This window comes from Nannospalax galili, unplaced genomic scaffold, assembly GCF_000622305.1.
Source record: "Nannospalax galili isolate Female #2095 unplaced genomic scaffold, S.galili_v1.0 scaffold77, whole genome shotgun sequence".
NCBI classification, from domain to species: domain Eukaryota; kingdom Metazoa; phylum Chordata; class Mammalia; order Rodentia; family Spalacidae; genus Nannospalax; species Nannospalax galili.
Genome location: NW_008341457.1, coordinates 3,406,849 through 3,426,903, shown reverse-complemented (window position 1 = coordinate 3,426,903; position 20,055 = coordinate 3,406,849). Strand labels below are relative to the sequence as shown.

The 20,055-nt window shown below is 58.3% G+C and overlaps 2 protein-coding genes across 4 annotated transcripts; both read left to right on the top strand.

The window, feature by feature from the left end:
- Positions 1-712: 712 nt before the first annotated feature.
- Atp5f1d (ATP synthase F1 subunit delta) lies at positions 713-3,524 on the top strand. Its single transcript, XM_008837176.3, has 4 exons — positions 713-992; positions 1,734-1,887; positions 2,962-3,050; positions 3,153-3,524. The coding sequence occupies exons 1-4, from the start codon at positions 849-851 to the stop codon at positions 3,273-3,275; spliced, it is 510 nt and encodes a 169-aa protein (XP_008835398.1). The 5' UTR covers positions 713-848; the 3' UTR covers positions 3,276-3,524.
- A 2,447-nt stretch (positions 3,525-5,971) lies between these two features.
- Midn (midnolin) lies at positions 5,972-15,571 on the top strand. Of its 3 annotated transcripts, none has more exons than XM_008837174.3 (9): positions 5,972-6,110; positions 7,364-8,008; positions 9,082-9,169; positions 9,386-9,448; positions 11,293-11,421; positions 11,525-11,836; positions 12,014-12,182; positions 12,822-13,094; positions 13,950-15,571. In XM_008837174.3, exons 2-9 carry the CDS (start codon positions 7,782-7,784, stop codon positions 14,225-14,227), a joined length of 1,539 nt encoding a protein of 512 aa, XP_008835396.1. In that variant the 5' UTR covers positions 5,972-6,110; positions 7,364-7,781; the 3' UTR covers positions 14,228-15,571. The 3 variants fall into 3 exon arrangements, with proteins under 3 accessions (XP_008835396.1, XP_008835394.1, XP_008835397.1); XM_008837172.3 differs by having other exon boundaries at positions 12,011-12,182; XM_008837175.3 differs by lacking the exon at positions 11,293-11,421 and having other exon boundaries at positions 12,011-12,182.
- Positions 15,572-20,055: the final 4,484 nt, after the last annotated feature.

Here is a 20,055-nt window from a genome sequence, read left to right as displayed (position 1 = left end):
TAGCCGCTGTGTGGGTGCTGGGAATCTAACACAGGTCCATTGCAAAAATAGACCGTGCTCTTAACCGCTGAACCAGCTCAAAAGTCCTCATTTATGTGTTTTTTGAAACAGGGTTTCCCTGTAGCCCCAGCTGGCCTGGAACTCGCTATGTAGCCCAGGCTGGCCCCGATCTCACAGAGACCCGCCTGCCTCTGCCTACCGAAGTTGGGATGACAGACACGCTTCACAGCCCACTGTCCGTGGGAGGGAGTCGTCAGCGACTTTGGAGTGCATGCCTGGGGGTGGGGGTAGAACAGCTTAACCTTTTCCCACCCGGTATCGGAGGAAAACTACCACTCGTAGTAGGCACCGCAGCATCTAACAAGATGCCTTGAGCAACAAGACAGGAGGGGCAGAGAAAAACTACAACTCCCAAAAAGCCGCGCTAAGTGCATCCTACGGACGCCCGGGCCTGATTGCGGGAGAAGGCGGGGCTTGCAAAGGAAAACTACAACTCCCAGAATACGCCGCATCTTACAGCATTCTACAGACATCTGTGCCCCATTGAAACACAGGGGGAGGGGGACTACAACTCTCAGAATTCCCGCGTAGAGCAACTTCAGCATAACGTCTCCTCTGGTCGATTCCAGTAGGGAAGAACAACTCCCTGGATATAAAGCACATACAGCCGCGGGCCGCCGTGGCGTCAGGTCTCGCGGGGACCGTCGGGAGTCGTAGTGAGCGCGTGCGCAATCGTAGGAACTGCGCTTCCCAGAAGCGCCCGCGCGTGGTCCTGCAGGCTCTCCCTCAAGACCTCCCTCAAGGTCCGAGTGTGTCCTCTGCCCTAACTGCTCGAGTCTGCTGCCGCCATGATGCCCGCCGCGCTGCTCCGCCGCCTGGGGCTGCGCCGCCTACTGCTCCAGGCTCGAACCTTTGCGGAGGCCGCCCCAGCCCCAGCCCCCGCCCCATCTGGCCCCGGGCAGATGTCCTTCACCTTCGCATCGCCGACACAGGTACGCGCTGAGCACAGTCACCCCAGGCCCGGTCCCTCCAGGGCCGACCTAGAACCTAGGCCCCGCCCTCCAGGGTAGACCTAGAACCCAGGCCTCGTCCTCCAGGGGGTCACTTGGATCACTGGCCTTATCTCTCCAGGGGAGACCTGGACCCGACGCCCCACCCCTTAAGAGGTCACTTAGACACCTCCAGGCCCTGCCCTCCAGAGGATGTCACCTAGACCCAAGTCCCGCCCTCCTGGGGGAGACCTAGACCCCAGACCCCGCCCTCCAGGTGGTCACTTAGACCCCAGGCCTTGCCTCTCCAGAGAGAGGAGACCTGGACCCTTTAATAGGTCACTTAGACATGCTCCCCCCACCCCCAGGTCCTGCCTCCAGGGAGTAACACTGCCCTGGGGAAGCCAACAGATCCTTACATGTACCCAGACCTGAAGCCCTACTGCTTGGGAGTGTTGCCTGAACTCCCAAGCTTTGCCCCATAACCTGGCCTCACAATCTCACACTGTACAGTACCTGGACAAGGTCTCAGCCTGTATCTGCCTGGCCTTGAACGTGATGTAGGTGGGGGTTGGCTTTGAACTTTCAACCCTCTTGTCTCAGCTTCCCAAGCATCTTCGAGGATAGACTTGGGGTTATCAGCACCTCCATCTCCAGGAAGCCAACCCCAAGGGTCTACATAGGGACTTGCTGTCAAGGGGCAAGTCCCAGAGACACCTACCTTTCACTGTGCTCTCCTGGCAGGTGTTCTTCGATGGTGCCAATGTCCGGCAGGTGGATGTGCCCACAATGACTGGAGCCTTTGGCATCCTGGCATCTCACGTACCCACACTGCAAGTTCTGCGGCCCGGGATGGTTGTGGTCCATGCCGAGGATGGGACCAGCACTAAGTATTTTGGTGAGTGGTGGGCAGGGCCTTCAAGACAGGCCAGCCAGTCTGAGGGATCAACACACCTTCCACATCGACTTCCCTTCCCAGAACCCCAGATGAGGGCTTGGCCTCCCATGAACAGCTCTGGTGGACCCATGGTTTCAAAGGCTGGCCTTAAACTCACAAAGATCCACTTGCCTCTGCCTCCCAAGTGCTGGGCTTAAAGGCATGTGCCACCACACTGGGCTAAGTGCATAAGCTTTTTTTTTTAAATGTATTTTAGGGCTGAGCATGGTGGCACATGCCTTTAATCCCAGCAGTCGGGAGGCAGAGGCAGGCAGATCTCTGTGAGTTCAAGGCCAGCCTGGTCTCCATAGCAAATCCAGGCCAGCTGGGGCTACAGGGAGACCCTGTCTCAAAAAGACCAAAAAGGGGGAAAAAAAAAATTGCATTTTAATGTTCTGTGCATGAGTGTTTTGGTGCACATTAAGTATGTGCACCATATACCTGCAATGCCCACAGAGGTCAGAAGAGGGCATCAGATCACTTGGAATTGGAATTACAGAGTTAGCTGCCATGTGGGTGCTGGGAACTGAACCCAGGTCCTCTGCAAGAGCAGTCAGTGCTCTTAACCACTGGCTGACTCTCCAGTCTCCTCAATTTACATTTTTTTGTTTTTGTGTTTAGACTGGGTCTCATGTAGCCCAGATTGGCTTCAAACTCACTGTGTAGCCAAGGCTGACCCTGAACTCTTTATTCTCTTGCTTCAGCTTCCCCAGTAGTGGGATGCCATGGGTCACTGCCACCCCACATTTATGGGGTGCTGGGGGTGAACTCAGGGCCTTATGCATTCTAGGAGAGCACTCTACCCACTGAACTACAAGCACTGGGCCCCAGCTCCCCTTTTTACTTGATTAGAGTTGAAGTCTCCCTCAAAGCTCACCTTGACCTAGAGTCCTTGGGCCTCAGATGAGGCAAGCCCCCATCCTCTCCTGCTACCTGCCTGAGGGCCAATGCTGCAGGTCACAGACCTGTGCTTGTGCAGAGGCTGTGGGGACCCCTGAGGTCAGCTCTCAGGCCTTTGATCCTGTCCCTCTGCAGTGAGCAGTGGCTCAGTCACTGTGAATGCAGACTCCTCTGTGCAGTTACTGGCCGAAGAGGCTGTGACACTGGACATGCTGGACCTGGGGGTAAGAATGTGGCAGGGGAAAATGAGGTTGGGACAGGAGGGAGCTGCTGGAACAGGGGCCCCCTGGGCCCTGCCTCCATCCCTCACCCCACATCCCTTGCAGGCAGCCAAGGCTAACCTGGAGAAGGCACAGTTGGAGCTGGCAGGTGCTGCAGATGAGGCTGCTCGGGCAGAGATCCAAATCCGCATCGAAGCCAATGAGGCCTTGGTGAAGGCTCTGGAGTAGGCTCTCTACCAGCCCCACAGGGAAACTGAGGCAGGCTGGAAGCTCCTGAGGTCCTAGATCCCTGTGTCCTCAGGTCCCTGCGGAGGTGGCCACCAGGGGGAAGCATCTGCTGGAGGCTGAGGTGCCTTCAACCTGCCAGCCTCTACTCCAGTATCCCACAACCCACAGGGCTCCCCCACCCTGGGGCCCTGGCTCAGGGCCACTTGTCCAGCCCCAGCCTGTCCCCATTAAATGCAGGAACCCACTGCAGTGCTGTTCTCTCTCTATGCCAACTTGGGACTCTCCCCATCTGTCCTGGTCCCCAGGCTACATAGGGTGCTGGCACCCCAGGGTTCTGATGACTGGGTGGGATGCAGGGTGTCTGTTTGCCGGGTGCGGCCTGCCAGGCTGGGTTGGGCAGGCTCAGGTTGAGGCTGGGGAAGGAGGGCAGGGCTGGCGCCGGTGGGTGGGTGTGGCTGCAGCTGCTGGCCAGGCCCAGCACCCTGACCACCAGCCAGGCCTTCTGTGGAGGCCCCCACCACACCCTGGGGACCCTGGGAGGAGGCGGGCCCCATCTGCTTCCAGAGAGGCCCAGCCCTGGGCATGCCTGGCTTGTGGGTGGCTCTGGCCTGGCCACCTTCCCAGTCTCCAGTGCTATTGGCACCTCCTTGGGCACTCAGGGCCCTGGCTGGCTCCAGATGGGGTGGGGCCCCCTAGACTGTTGGCTGTGGTCGCCCCACCCCCTCTGCACCCCTGGGGTGGTCCCATGCTGAGCTGGCTTCCCTCCCACCTCTTGAGGGCCTAGGTGGATATAGGGATTCCAGGAGAGTGAGCACACAGGGCCCAAGCCAGGTCACCCGAGCCAGGTGTGTGGGGTGACGGATGGGTGGTCTGTCACCCTGTGTCAGGGTCCCATGCCAGTGACTCTCCATGGCCCCAGGCCTGATGTGGATGTGAGTATGTGGCAAAGCCCTACAAACACTTGCAACCTGGGGGTGTTCTCAAGTCACTAAAGGGTCAGCCTAGGGCCCCAACGCAGGTTCTGGCCTAGCTGTCTCAGGCCCCTGGGTCCCAGGACAGCCTCTTCCCCAGGACTCACCTTTTGTCTAGGCTTTGAGCATAGGTCCTGACCAACAACCCTGGGAACTGTCAATCATCAAGAGAGTCACAAAACTCTGGCAGGCCATGTCAACAACAGCTGGTCCCAGGGTGTCCTGCCCTGACCTGGGCTAGTGCACCCTACAGCAGGACCATGTCCCCTCCCCACCAGCACAGGACTGTGGCTCTGTGGAGAGGTAAGGTCTGGAGCCTCAGGACAGGACAGACTGTCCTGGCCACTCATTGTCCCCAGGCAGGAGGCAGGCAGGCAGGATGCCCCAAGGTGGGACCTTCCCACAGGCCAGGGCCTGGCCTGGGGAGGCCAGAGCTTCAGATCTGTCCCCTTCCTGAGCCACTGACTTTACCCTGGGGGTACACGAGCAAGTCTATACACCTTTGTGATACTAGCCCACAGACCAGGGGCACTGATGCCTCCCAGAGCCCTGCCCACACCCCTGGACCTCCCAGCCCTCTCACACCCCCAACCTAAGCCTGACTCTTTGCCATGTCCATTTCCCCTTCTACAATTTTGGTTTGGTTGGGTTTGATTTTTTTTGAGATGGTCTCTGTAGCCCCGGCTGGACTAGATGTCACAGAGATTTGCCTGTCTCTGCATCCCAAGTGTTTGGATTAAAGGTCTATAACACAGCTAGGATCCTAGAACTTTTTATTCCTACAACTCTTGCTGATAACTGATGGTTCCATTTCCAGGAACATCTGCCACCAACTCTTATTCACTCTTCAAACCCCAGCGCCTGACTACCGACTGGCTCTAGAAGACTGAGTGTCAGGGTGCATCTGCTCAGAGTGAGGGGAGCAGTCCTGGGTATTAGGGAGAAGCCAAAGGACCCACCTTAGGAGGGGCGCCCAAAGCCAGGGTGGAGGTGGAAGTGCTCTGGACAGATAAAGTGGGGGACCAGACAGATGGACAGGAAGTGAAAGATGAGGGTCCAGACCCCCTTCTCAGGACATGAGTGGACAGGACAGAGGACCCTGGCCACAACCAGGGTCACCCATAGAAAAAAAAAAAAAAACATTCATCTGAGCCCACACAAGATACAGTCTGGTCTCTTTGGAGGGACGCTTTCCTGGTGCACAGCCTGGGTAGGCGTACACCCTAAGGGCCAGGGCCATTGTGTGCAGATGAATTCACGGGGTGCTAACAGGCTCTCCACAAACAGCCTGGTTCAGAGTAGCTGGGTCCTGGCAGAGGTCATACGGGACTACCGTCCAGAGCTGGCTGCATTGCTGCCCAAATGCCTGTGAGGTCACCACTAGAGGTAGAGACTGGGCAGGTGACACTGGCTGGTTCCAGACCCAGGCTGCTGACTCAGGGTCCCCTCCCCACGAGGCGCCCCCAGGCAAATAAATCAGCCTGGCAAAAAGGGGGCGGGGCAGCCCACCCAGCTGTACAACCCAAGACTAATCTTGGGGTGCACCAAGTCCCACATAAGATAGGAAGCCCCACGAATCAGTGGCCGCCTAGAGGCGCTCCTGCTAGTTGCGTGCTGGTTGCGTCTTAAGGTGGGGTGTCCCAGGCACAAAGCACCTCAGGGCCCTGGCCGGCAGGCAGGGGCGGGGGCCAGTGCGTCACAGCAGCCCGCCCCCCCACCCCCTAAACTCCACCCCGGGGAGGGCGGCGCGGATAAAGGCTCCGGGGCCGCTCGCTCGGGCCAGACTGGCAAGGCCACCTCGCGCTGTTCCCACGCACTCCAGTCGTCTGGAAACGTGGGGGGAACCCAGGCCCACCTGCCCACGGTGAGTGAGAGGGGCTGAAATTAGGAAGAGGGAGAGTCTCCGTTCATCCAAGATTGCCCAGTTTACCCCGTCTGTCTTTTGTTCTTTCAGCTGGCAGCATTGGGGGTGCCTCTGGAGAGGGAGCACCCCCGCCCCAAGCTGGTGGGGTAGGAGGGGCCCCACGCAAGGGCACCGCCCTGGCGGGACTGCAGCCCCCTCCCCTGGGGTACTCCCCGCCCTCTACACCCGGGGGACTCCCCTTCCCCCTCCAATGACCTTGAACTAGTTGGGAATCGCGACTCAGTTTCCCCCCTTTTATGGGGTCTTCAAGTCTCCTGGGGCTGTTCAGTCTTAAAAAGGATCCACTTCAGTAGGATATGCAGGTCCTGTGCATTCCTCACTTGGCCCAGCCTGAGCGCACAGTTGACTCCCTTTTCCCTCCCGGGTGGGTCCTGCAGAGGGCGCGCGGGGGCGCAGCCAGGGACGCCGCCGCGTCACATCACGGGCATCTCGGGAAACTGGGCTCGACCCAGGATGGGAGTGGGAGGGAGGAGAGGGAAGACAGAAAAAGGAGGAGGCAGTGGGTTAGGCTGGGACGCGAGGTGGCACCCACTCGGTAGCGGCGCACCCCATTGTGGCCACGTCACCGAGGTGCAGGGCGCCGCCCAAAACCGTGCGCTCCGCCCAGGATCCCCAACACCCATGCACATCCACCCACGGGGGTAGAAGAAGAGCCTGTGCCGGCCGGGGACCCCACGACCACGAGGCAGCTGCTTCCCGCACCGACCCAGCTGGGCCCCCGGGTTTCCTGTTCCTCCCTCAGTCCGGGAACAAAGGCCGGCGCCCCCTCCCCACGCCAAGATGGCTTTCCGGCCTTGAGGGCCTCCCCGGAGGGGAGGGTGTGTTTGGTCCCCTACTCAGTCCCCTCGGCCCCCCGCGGTCCCTCCCCCCTCCGCCCGCCTTTTGTTGCGGCCTTGGGTCTTATGAATGGCTGGGGGCGCGGGTGGATCTGGAGCGGCATCAGCACAACCCCCTCGGGTTCCATTGGCCGTGCTGGGCCCGGGGGTGGAGCAAGGGCCGGTCCGGCTGCCACGTGGGGCAGCTCAGCACTGCTTCCCATTGGCTCGGGAGCGCGGCCGACTGGGCGGTCCGAGCTCTCTGATAGGCCAGCGCGAGGCCGGCGGTGTAAGTAGTGAATGGGAGGGGGCGGAGGCCCCGCCCGGCGGAACCTTGATACATGATAACTTTTTTTTTTTCGCTACTTTCACCCCCAGATCTTTGCGAGAGGTGGCTGCGGCAGTTGCTAAGGGGAAAAGGGACGCGCGTGGGGGACCACGACCCGAGAAAGCCTTCTAGGCACCGTGAGCCCCCCGAGGGACGGAGCTGGGGACCCTGCACCTCGCCCAGGTCGCCTTTGAAGGATCCGAGATCGCACACCCCAATCACCGGTGCACAGCCACTGAGCCCACGCGAGTCCGGAGCGCCCCTTGGATTCTTGCTGGCTGTGATCCCCCTTTTCTAACGTTGGGACCTTCCCCGAGGGGCACACGTACTACCCGTCTTCCCAAGCGCCCAGACAGAAGAGGACCACCCCATTTTTTGTAAGGGGGAGTCGAGGCGTGGACATTGGAGGCGACTTCCCCACGAAGATCCCCGCAAGGACACCCCTCAGGCCCTTTGTGCGCCCCGGGGATGGAGCCGCAGCCCGGCAGCTGCCGGCGCGGGGCCCCCGGCGGCGCCTGCGACCTGAGCCCAGCAAATGAGTCCGCAGCACCCATCACCCTGACGATTCACAGCACCACCGGGACCCGCTACGACCTGTCGGTGCCTCCAGACGAGACCGTGGAAGGACTGCGCAAAAGGCTGTCCCAGCGCCTTAAGGTCCCCAAGGAGCGCCTGGCGCTACTCCACAAAGACACGTAGGTGGCGCGCGTCGCCCCCGCCCGCGCGCCCCCCTTTGGCACCGGGTCCCGGGGCACCCGGGCGGGAACAAAGAGCGCGCCGCGCGGGGGAGCTGGGGGCGGCCAGACGGGACGCGGGGGCGCGGTGCGCGCTCTCGGGCGCCCTCTGCTCGGCCTTGTTAGCCTCGACCACCTCCCACCCCCCACCCCCGTCTCCCACCCCTTGCTTGGTTGGTACACAAAGGCAAGACCTGTCCCCGGGATCACTGGAAGGGCTTCCGCCTCTCTGCGTTAATTTTTCAAGGGGGTGTGCACCCCGCAGCCACCCCCTCCTGTCCTCCCAGGCCTCGCCTGCCTTCTGTTTCTATTTCTCGGTCCCCTCATGCGTCTGGCTGTCTTTCTCCCCTCACTTCGCCGTCTGGCTGCCCCCCTTTGTTCCCCTTCCCCCACACACACACTCTTGGTATTTAAATCGCCTCCTGGACTGGGAGACTTCTCCGCCCCCCCAACCGACACCACCACACACCCCACCATCCCCCCCTCGGGCCTCTGGGGACACACGGTGTCCATCCCTGCCGAGGGGCCCTGTGGGGGAGGGGCGGTAGGGGGAGGGTCTCCTTTGTTTGAACGGCTGCAGCCTGCGCCTGGGAGGGAAGGAGTGGGAACCCGGGTACGCACTGCCCCCCGAAGGCCTGTCTTAAAAAAAAAAAAAAAAAAACGGTCGAAGCCCCACTAGCGCCCACAGAAGTCGAGCCCGGGCAGGAATTGGGGACTTGTAGGTCGGCGAGTTGGGCGGTGCGCGAGGGAGGGTAGCGAAGAGCCCTTGGCTGTGGTGGGAAAACTCTCCTGAAAGATGGGATGGCGGGGAATTGCTTGCCTCTGATCTTGGGGCTACCTAGGAGGAAAAGATACAGTCGCTGTGTTGAAGGGGCTCAGGACCCACACGCACTTTGGGCTGTGGATGGTACCGCTGGGAGTGGGAAGCGCTTCTCTACACCCCCCCACACACGTATAGCCCTCCCCCGCGGCCTCCGCTTCCGCGTCTCTGTGTAGTCTCCGGTCTCACTGTCTTCCTTCCTCCCCCCCCTCAGCCGGCTCAGTTCGGGGAAGCTTCAGGAATTCGGCGTGGGGGATGGAAGCAAGCTGACGCTGGTGCCCACGGTGGAGGCAGGCCTCATGGTAAATGATTTGGAGGGCCGCGTGCCCTGGAGGCACCCCCCCAAACCCCATACACACACCCAGACGTCCCGTCGGGCAATCCTCGGCCACCTCATTTTTAAAGTAGAACCATTATTCCTGGTCTTTTTTAGAGCGCCCCCCCCCACGTAGGCACAGTGTTCCCCCCTCTGCTTTGAACCCACACTCAGGATCCCCTCTCCACTCCTCTCTTTGTAGCCCCAGGCCTCCAGGCCCGAGCAGTCTGTTATGCAAGCTCTGGAAAGCTTGACCGAGACTCAGGTAAGAACCCACCACCCTCCTAAACCCCACATGTGGGGAGGGGCTGCAGTAGCCCCCCCCCCAGGGACAAGGCGACTCCAGGGACACCCTGGGAGAGCCTTGGGTTATTTGCCTGTGGGGGAGGGGACCAAGCCCTGCCTTTGGTACCAGCTTGGCCAGGTCACCCCAGCTTCCTACTTCCTCTCCTATCCCCCCACCCAGCACCTGACCACCTAACCTTGATCATTTTCTCTCCCACGGTGGCTGCCTTGGTGTTGGGGGGTGGAGCTGGTGGAGCTGGCTGATCTTTCACAACCCTCCCAGGCCTGTGCCTGACCTTGGCCCACAGTTTCAAGAGGCTGTGTCCTCTGCAACTCAGCCCTACCTCCCATAGGAGAGTGTGTCATTTGCGTCTCCCCCCCATCTGGCTGGGGGGGTAGATCTGTGCCTTTTGGGGGGAGCAGGGTGACAGGAATTCCTGTGACCCAGAGGGGGTGAAGTCACCCTACGGCCCCCTCCTCCTCCTTTCTTATTCTCTCTCTCTAGTCTTTTGTTCTCTATCCTGAAAAAGGGGAGGAGCAGGCTGGCGGGGGCACCCAGCCCTGGGCCAGGAGCCCTAGACAGGATGTTAAGAAAATATTTAGTAAGAGGCCAGCAGGGAGGCTGGGCCTTGCCGGAGCAGGGTCCCACTTTTCTGAGAGTTACTTTTTTTCCTCTCTTTTCTTGGCCTCTGCCCAGGGGCCCTCACCATTCCTGACGCGCCACCCTCCCCTCCCCCATGACATGGACTTAACAATCTGCCCTCCCAAAAGGGGGTGGGAATGATCCCCGAGCCTCAGGGTGGCCACAGGAAACCTGCCTGTCCACCCCAGTGGCAGATGCTGCCCTCAGGCCCTCATCCCATTGGATGAAGACTTGTAGCCTCCTGCCTCCTTGTGGGGTGGGTACTGGGGTTCCCCTGGAGTTGGATGGTACCTCATCCCTGGGAGAGGGGAACAGAGAGAAGGGGGGATCACTGCAGGTGAATTCCTCTTCTGCCTATCGGTGGGGGCTGTGGTTGGCAGGAGGTGCTGGGTGGAGCCTGCTTCCTGGCTTGGCACAGAGTTGTGCCCTACTGTTGGCCACTCTGGGCAGAAAGGGGGGAGAGCTACTCAAGAAACCCCTGCAGGCTTCAACCTGCAGAGGGGAAAGCTGGGGCCTGGAGCTGGGGTGAAGCCTCACCCTGACAGCCCACCTCTTTGTCCCCTCCCTACATCCCCCCTCCCACCCCCAGCCCTCTGCCAGCCAGCACAGCCCAGGGAGGGAGTTCTGGGCAAGAGGCGGTCCGAAGTGAGTCACAGGCTCTGTCACTTCCCAGAAAGCCTCACCCACCCCCACCCCAGCCCCTGGGGAGGCTAAGGCAGCTAACCAGGGCCCCAGAGGTTGGAGAGCAAGGTGCTGGGTGCAGCAGGGGGTCAGGTAGACCCACAGATCCACCCACCACAGATTAAGGAGGGTGTGATGGAACCTTTGGGTAGCTTGAGGATTGGAGACCCACCCCCCTTCCCTGCAGTGTATGCTTGCTCCTCCCTGCCAGGACACAAAAATATTTATCTTGGGAACCCAAAGGTTAACCCTGAATTCCTCCAAGAACTTAGCTGGGAGATTGGGGAGGAAACTGAGAAAGGTTGTTAGATTGTTGGGCAGAGGCTCTGGGGAGCCAGGGAGGAGAAAAAGAAGTGAGGGTAATTTGACAGGGGGCAGTAACCCTCAGCCAGGCCCCACCCCATCTGGTTTTGGTGTCAAAGCCCCCTCCTTAAAAAGACCCAAGTTGGCTGGGGGAAGCCAGATACTTCAAATCTGACCCGCCTCTGTCCCCTCCACAGCCCCCAGCGACGCCCGGGACGGGCTGGGCTGCCGGAGGAGGCTTCCAGAAACACAGATTGATTTTATTTAAGCGTCCGTGGCACCGACAGGGACCCCAGAGCCCAGAGCGGGGCGGCGAGAGGCCCCAGGTCACACATTGCTGGGGGGTGGGTGGCAGCCGGGCCGGGCTGGGGGCATCACGAATGAGGGGGACCCCATAGTCTGATGGGTAGTTTTCTCCCTGTTCTGTAGGTCAGTGACTTCCTCTCTGGCCGGTCACCACTGACCCTGGCCCTGAGAGTCGGGGACCACATGATGTTTGTCCAGCTGCAGCTGGCTGCCCAGCATGCCCCACTACAACATCGCCATGTGTTGGCCGCTGCGGCTGCTGCAGCTGCGGCTGCCCGGGGAGAGTCTGGAGTGACCGCCACCTTGTCCTCTCCCTGCCGGCCAGTGTCCACTGCTGCCCGAATTCCCCCAGTACCCACCAGCCCTTCACCTACATCCACCTCACCTGTCACAACCGGTTCCTTCCGATCCCATGCAGCCTCCACCTCCTGCCCGGTAAGAATTTGGGGGCTCATCTGGATGGCAGAGCTAGACTTTGTGGGTTTCAGGTGGACCCTGGGGTCTGGGAGTGCTGGGCGACCCCCCAACCTTGGTATAGGGAGTTTTGAGGGATTAGACTCTGACCAGGTGAGGGGGCACACTACGCTCACTGCCTCATCTTCCTCTCAGCAGATGGACTGTTCTCCAGCAGCCACAGAGGGCATCAACCCCGGAGCCAGTGTGGCCACCACATCCCCGTCCACCCCTGGCAGCAGCCCTACCCCTCGCTCCCGCAAACCCGGCGCAGTCATTGAGAGCTTCGTGAACCATGCCCCCGGGGTCTTCTCAGGGACCTTCTCTGGTGGGTGTCACCCCCCAACTCCCATTGGGTCTGATGTATTCTGTATGCTCATTAAAGGCAGGAGTCTGGATCATGCATGTGTATGACCACAGGACAGGCCAACTGCACAGCTGTGGCTAGGTGCTTTGGGTTTTCTCTGTATGGCCTTAGGATAGAAACTAGGAGATCCCCATTTGTTGAACCAACACTCTTAGAAGCCCTTCATTGGGGGATTTGGGGCTCTCATTCTATACCTGAGCCACAACCCCTTACCCCCAGAATTGATTTGTTTTGAGACAGTCTCCCTGTAGCCTCAGCTAGCCTGGGACTTACTGTATGGCAGGCTTCAATCTCAAGAGATCCACCTACCTGCCTCTGCTAGGATCAGAGGTGTCAGTCACCATGCCCAGCATTCTTTGAGACAGATCTTAACTTCCGTGGGCTGACTTGTAACTTGATTTGTTAGCCCAGGCTGTCCAGGAACTTGAGACCCTCCTGTCTCCTTCGAAGTAGCTGGGATGAGACATGCACCACCAGTCTGGGTTGCATTTGCCTGTATTGCCCATGTTCCCCATGTTCAGATACATGTGTTCTGCATTCACTCACTGCCCCACTGTGGTAACTTGAGTATCTCAAGTTCACTGTTCCTTCCCCTTGTAGGTACACTGCACCCCAACTGCCAAGACAGCAGCGGTAGGCCACGACGGGACATTGGCACAATCTTGCAGATTCTGAATGACCTGCTGAGTGCCACACGGCATTACCAGGGCATGCCCCCATCACTGACCCAGCTCCGCTGCCATGCCCAGTGCTCACCTGCCTCACCAGGCCCTGACCTCACCCCCAAATCTACCTCCTGTGAGAAGCTGGCGGCCACTTCCTCCGCCTCCCTGTTACAGGGCCAGAGCCAGATCCGAATGTGTAAACCCCCTGGTAAGTGCTGCCATCTTCACCCCACCTCCCCACTCAAGGCCTCCTCTGTGTGTGCTGGTAGGCGAGGGAACAGCTGACAGGCCTGGGGCCCCCCTGGAGCTAGCAGCTGCTGCACCCCCTAGACCTGCCCCAGCCCTGAGAAAAGGACCCAAGTGTGTGTTAACACACAAAGTGTCATTGTGAGTCCCCCAAGGGCTCTGGCCCCACTTCCTCCTCACCCACCCTCCAGGCCCCATCCCCAGATGGCCTTTGGCTTCTCCATCAATAGCTGTGTCAGTTCTGGCCCTCAAAGTGGGGCCAAGATGCCCCCCCGCAACATGGAAGGCCAGGAAACCCTCTCTTATTTGCTAACTGCCAGGCTGTTCCTCAAGCCAAGTCCTATAGGACAGTGTCCTCTGGTTAGCCTGGCCCTAGTCACCTGCTGCCTACAACCCTGTCCATAAAGGGGAAACTGAAGCATAAGTTTGCATGGCTTTTGGCTCTAGAAACAGACTTAAAGTTTTTGGGTTTGTCTTTTAGCTTAGCTATAGTCCCTCACTGGTGGACTGGGGGCTCTAATGCTAAGCCAAGCCTTCTTACTCTATTTTGAATGGTTTTCAGTAAGTTGTCCAAGCTGGTCTTGAACTTGAAATCTTTCTCAGTTTCCTTAGCAGCTGGTGACAGATTTGCCCTGCCAGGCCCTTATTTCACTGTCTCATGCAAGACACACTCTGTACACAGCTCACATCTCTACCCACAGCATTGCCAATGAGAGATGGCCAACAGGCAGTGGGCATGGTCACACCCCTTCCCTCTGGGGATGCTGCAGACTTTTTGGGAATTCAGTGAGTCACAGAACCCTGTCCCATTTTGCAGGGGACCGTCTTCGACAGACAGAGAACCGTGCCACACGTTGCAAAGTTGAACGCCTGCAGCTCTTACTGCAGCAGAAACGGCTCCGTAGGAAGGCCCGACGGGATGCCCGAGGCCCTTACCACTGGCCACCCAGCCGCAAGGCTGGCCGCAGCGACAGCAGCAGCAGTGGGGTTGGTGGGAGCACCAGCGAGGCTTCAGGCCTGGGCCTCGACTTTGAGGACTCTGTTTGGAAGCCTGAAGTCAACCCAGACTTGCAGTCAGAGTTTGTGGTGGCTTAAAGGATCCAGTCCCCTTGACATCTGTCACATCCCCTACCCCAGCCCCATTGTGGGGTGGGGGACAACACAGCAGCCTGGATGCTGGACAGCCCAGCTCTGGCAGACAGGAGGTCACCTCTACCCACTCACCCGCCTTTATTTTTGTTTGCTGTTGTTTTGTTTTGTTTTTTTTAAGCTCATAATGCTGATGTCTGCCCTGTGTCCCATGGTTACATGCCCACCTCTTGTTCTCTCTCACTGTCTGTCCCCCCCAATTTCTGGTGGCCTCTTGGTTGGGGGGGACCCTTTCCTCCTGCCTTCACCAGTTCCAAATATGTAGCAATCTGTTCTCAGATGGCCCAGACTGAGGAAGCCGCCCACCTGCAATCCTTCCGTGCTCTCCCCCCAACCTGCCACAACCTGATTCAGGTATTTGTTTTTAAGTCAAAATGTAAATTCTCCAAAAAGCACTTTACAGATGAGGGCTGGCTACCCCAGGACAAGTGTCCAAACACCACCCCCTTACAGACTTGGCCCTGTTTCAGGCCAGCAGGATCCTCCACCCCCAACCCCCCCACTGCACTCACTCCTAGAAGCCAACTTTGTTCAGGATGCTCACTTAACTCAAGGTGATCCTCCTGCTTCAGTCTTCCCTGTGCTGGGATGACAGGCCCATGCCACCAAGCCTGGCTGGGACCCACTCTACCCACAAAAGCTGGGTCAACCTGGAACCCCATTTGGGACTGACTGACCTGGGTCAGGCCAAGACTTCCCCTTTTTTCCTGGCAGGAAGTGAAGGTACCAGCTTCCTGCTACCCTGTCCCAGGTCACTCGGCCCCCCCACTGTCTCCTACCTCCCCACACCCCCATATTTCCCCAGCCTTCCTGCCTGACAGAGCTTGGGGACTATTTATAGACTTCATTTTTTTCTGACTGAGCCAGTAGTGGTTGCTATTTTCTTGGGGGAAAAACAAATTAAAAACTGGGGGAGATGGTTTGGGTGGTCCAGGGAGACACCCCTATACCTCTTAACCCCAGGCCCAACCTGAGGGATGTGGACTTGGGGGGGTGCTCAGCTGTGACTGTGTTACTCCTGCCCTCTGGAGAGGGGTGCTGCTGGGCCCTGCTTTTGGGGGGGGGCAAGGGACAGACAGCCCTCCATGTTATTGGGGCCATTTCAATGGGGGGTGAAGTTTTTTGTAGTTTTTGGCTTTTTTTCCTCCACACTTAATTTTATGTGGGATGTGAGTCCATCCTCCACCCATCTGTCTTGTCTAGGGTCTACAGCCCACCTGTCCCCATCCCTCTTGGTCTTGTAGGTGAAACCCAAGTCCTTGCCTTCCCCCATTACATGTTTAAACTTAATGGTTTCGGATGTAAACATGTGTTTATTGACTGTAGCTGTAAACTTTTGTGGGGGTGGGTGGGGAGGGGTCCAAGGGTAGGGGACAATTTTTTGTCTTTTTTTTTTTTTTTTTCAAAAAACAAGAAAAATGGGGATAAAAAGTGGGTGTTAGATTTTTAAAAAAAAAACAAAAAACTCTTGGATACCTATTTAAATGTTTTTTTTGGGGAGGGGTTTTAATTTTTAACTGCGAGCACCCCTCAAGATGAGGATGGAGGCCTCAGGCAGAAACCCATCCATGGTAACCCTGACCCTCAGAGGGGCCCTCCCCCAGATAGCATTAGCCACCCTCGGGGTTGAGCTGTGGGCATCCACATCACCCAAGTCTCCTTTGTTAAAAAATGAAATTTGAGGGGAAAAAAACTTAAAAGACCCGAATTTCAAATAAATTACAGAAAACGAACAAAGTGTGAGTTTTGAGGCCTTAACTCTGAAGGTGATCCCTGGACCTCTGGAGTGCAATGCCCAGGTTCCTCAAATGGTTTACATACCCCTCCCCAGCCTGGGGGGTTGGGTGGCAGGAAGCTGCTGGGTGGAGGAGGGAGGGGCTAGCCACTTCCTGGTAGCCCAGGCCGGAAGTCTCTCTGGGTGTGGGGCGGGGTCACACCTAGGGCGAGGCCTTCCACCTCTGGCTTCCCGGTTCTGACGAGCTGTTAAGGACCGGACCTAGGGAGTCGGAATCCGGACAGACCTTTTTCTCCACAATCCCCAGAGTGGGAGGCATTGGTCTAATCCCAGAAACTTCAGTTCTAGAATCTCACTACTGTCCAGCCTGCTGCAAACTCAGACCCGTGGAGGGTGGGGGGGGCACTCAGGGTTCCAGGCTGCCAGACCACAGTCCTCATGCTCCAGGCTGTGGGCAGCTAGACCCAGTCCCTCACAGTGACCTTCTACCCTTGCCGAGCCACACCTTCACATACCATCTACGAAGGTCTCTCAACAAACCTTTGCCCTGCCCGGCCCTGTCCCGTCAGGGCTCACATTTCTGACTGGGAACTTCCCAGTGTGCTCCACCCACCTCTTCCTCCCTCCCTGCAAACCTTGGGCTCCCCAAGGACCCGTTCGCCCAGGGCGCTGGAGGAGAAGGGGGGGGGTCCCTCTTCCAAGGCTTCTGGAGCAGGGCAGAGACTCTGTTACCTCTGTGCTCCTTTTTTCTTTTTTTTTCACGGTGGATCCCCTAGGCTTGCAGAACCGAGGCGGGGGGGGGGGGCGGGGGGGAACAGATCCCTTCCCCAAGGATGCTGGGTTCCTCTCACCAAGGGCTTCCTGCCTCTTCCACAGTCCAGTCACCCCAAATGGGCCCACGCCAGGAAGGCGGATGTGGCGTCAGGGACTCAGGGTCAGTGGGCGCCTGTATCCCCTGAGAGGTTTGTGGGGAGTTCGGAGGCTTCAGGAAGAGGTGGGGGGGGCTCCCCGACCCCGAGGGTCAAGGCTTTGAGCATAGGGTGACAACCTCAAACTACTACCTGCCACTCAGAGCTGTTGGGGGGACCCTGAAGGAGGCGCCTGCTGAATCTCGGGGCGCCTGTTCCCTGGGACCTAGAGGCCAAGTCCTGGTGAGGAATTGGAGATTTTACAGGTGCCTTTGTGTTGGGGGGGGTCGGATTCCTTGGACATATCTCCAGAAGTCCCCATTTCTAATGCTTTCTGCACCCCGCGTGCCCTGAGCACATGCACAGATCAACCCAGATGTGTATAGGCAAGGAAAGGTAAACTGAGGCACAGAGCGTTCAAAGGCTGCCGGGATCACAGAGGGGCGGATCAGCCCTGCACCACTTGTCCCCACCCTCACCCCATTTCTTCCTCCCATTCACGAAAAAGCTGAATTGGAGGGCCCCCCAACCGCGGAGACGGAAACGCGGTTGTCAAGGCAACGCTCAGCGAAGGGCGTTGACGTCACCGCAGGGCGGCTACTCCTCCCGCCCAGGCCTGCGCGTCAGGAGGTCCAGGCCCCGCCCACCTTCCTGAAGGTATCGTTGGTGAAAGGGCCAGTCAATCACTTGAAAGCACCAATTGTAGTTCGCGAGGCCCCTTAGAAGCGGGGCTTCAGCCTGGCACCCTGCAGTACGCAGGCGCGGGGGCGCAGCGGCCCCTCCCTGCTGCCCGCGTGTTTGTAGACTTGGGGGAGGAGATGCTGCAGCTTCGGGGAGGAGATGCAGAGGCGGCAGAGCTCTGCTGGGATGGAAGAGTTGCCGCCACACGTGCACCCACCTTTGCATGGGCATGCCGCGTGCACCCCAGCTTTGCACATCTAGGCATGTCCTACTGCACTCCACTTTGGAGAATGGACCCTCACCCCACTTTTCGTGCAACTCAGCCTGAGGTGGAGGGCGCTTTGTGGGACGAATAGGAGCTTGCCGGATGTTGGAGGAATAAATAATGGGTGTGGCAGGGCCCCAAGAAATGGGTGGCTACACCTGTCCTCCCAACGCTCGAGAGGCTGAGGCAAGAAGATACCTTCGAGTTCTGAGCTAGTCAGTGTTAAAAACATCAACAAAAAATTTCCAGAACGAAACTAGAATGGGGGCCAGCAACAGGGAACGGTAGGGCTTGCGGAACCAGCCAAGGGGATGATCAGGGAGCCGAGGACTGGTAGGAGGTCACGAGGGGTCAGGGCTCCGGGCTAGTGGCCGGAGTCACCGGTGGGAAGGGGTGGCTAGTATCAGACAGGCGTTTGAGGGACCTGGCTGCAAGACTGCAATGCCAGAGGTCTGGGGGTGGTTCGGCGTGGGGAGCTGGGAGGAGGCCAGAGAGGGTGCCCCGAGGGTACAGCCGCCCTCACGGGCCCCAGCAGCTCCACCCTCCGGCGGGGCCCCAGGAAAGGAGTCTTGATTCCAGCCCCACCCACGGCCACCCAGCCTTTGGCGGTGTTACGTGGGGCAGGTGAGCCACCCAAACCTAGTGGGTGGGGAAGGGCTGACACCCCAAGGGCTCCCATGCCAGACCAGCTGCGTCCTCCCTCTTCACGCTGTCTGTCTGGTTCCCCTAGCTCAGTCTCTTCAAGCTTTCTCTCTATTTCAGTATCTTTCCAGCCAGCCCCCTCTATTTTCGGCCTTTCTCTGGCCGGCCCACCCCGCCCCTCCCCCACTTCCGCCTCCTCCCTCACCCTCTCCACCTCCTTCACTGTCCAGCCTACACCCCCGCCTGCAGCCTCGGGGCAGCTGCTGCCTCTCTTTGTCAGGGGGACAGAAAGGGAAGTGGTGGGTTCTCTGGTCAGAGGTCCCTGGAGCAGGCTAACTCTCTTGGAATGTGGGAGGGATCAGCCCCCACCCCTGCAGGCAGCCGCAGACAGCTGTAAGGTTCCACTTGACTTAAGTCCAACCCCACCAGCCCCAAGGCCTCCAGACACTCAGGCCAGTAATGTGGTCCCCCACGGGTGCCCATTTTTTGAGCACCCACTGTGTGCCAGGCTCTCAGTTACAGGTGAACCAGCTCCCGGCTGGACCTTATTAAGGGGTTCAGTGCTGTTGTCTGAGTTACTCCACAGGCTGAGACAGCAGGATTGCAAATACAAGATCAGCCTGGGCTACAATACTGAATTTAAACTGCGCTTGGTGGCACACACCTTTAATCCCAGTGCTCAAAGGTATAGGCAAATGGATTTCCCTGAGAAGGCCAGCCTGGGCTGTATAGTGTGTTCCAGGCATTGAAGAGGGCTGGGGAGGCTAAGTGGTCAGTTCTGGCCTAGCAAGCCTGAGGTTCTGGTTCTGAACTCCCTCCTCCAATCACCCCCCCCCAATAAAAACAGGAAAGTGGAAGAAGGGAAACCAAGTTGGAACATTTACTAAGCCTCTGGGCCACAAACACAGGCCAGCCAGTGGCTGGTTGCTCTCTACCCTGGGGTGTCCATCTCTGGTCTGCTGGGAAACAGGTGAGTTAGAACTCTATGGGGGAGTTCACAGAGGTGTGCTAAGAAGGTGATGTCATCTAAAAGGCTTTTGTTAGCCACTGGAGGATCAGTTGTTCAGGGTCATCCTTGGCACCACTGAATTTGGGGCCAGTCTGGGCTACATGGCAGCCTGTGTCAAGAAATAAAAGGGGGGCTGGATGGCTCCCGTAGTTAAGAGCCCAGGCTGTTCATCCAGAGGGCTTGGGTTGGGTTCCCAGTACCCACGTGGAGGCTCACAATCCACCACGCCCGGCCCAAAATAAAATATTTTAAAAATAAAACCAGGTGTGATGGCGAACGCCTAATTAAAAGCAAAAACAAAAATAATAATAAGCCGAGCTGAATGTGGTGGTGCACACCTTTCATCCCAGCACTCAGGAGGAAGAAGCAGGCAAATCTCTGTGAGTTCAAAGCCAGCCTGGTCTACATAGTGAGTTCCAGGACAGCTGGGGCTACAGAGAGACCCTGTCTCAAAAAGACAAAAGTAAGATAAATCAATAATAATCAAATAAAAATTTCAAGGTCATCCTGGGTTTCATAGTGAGTTTGAAGATA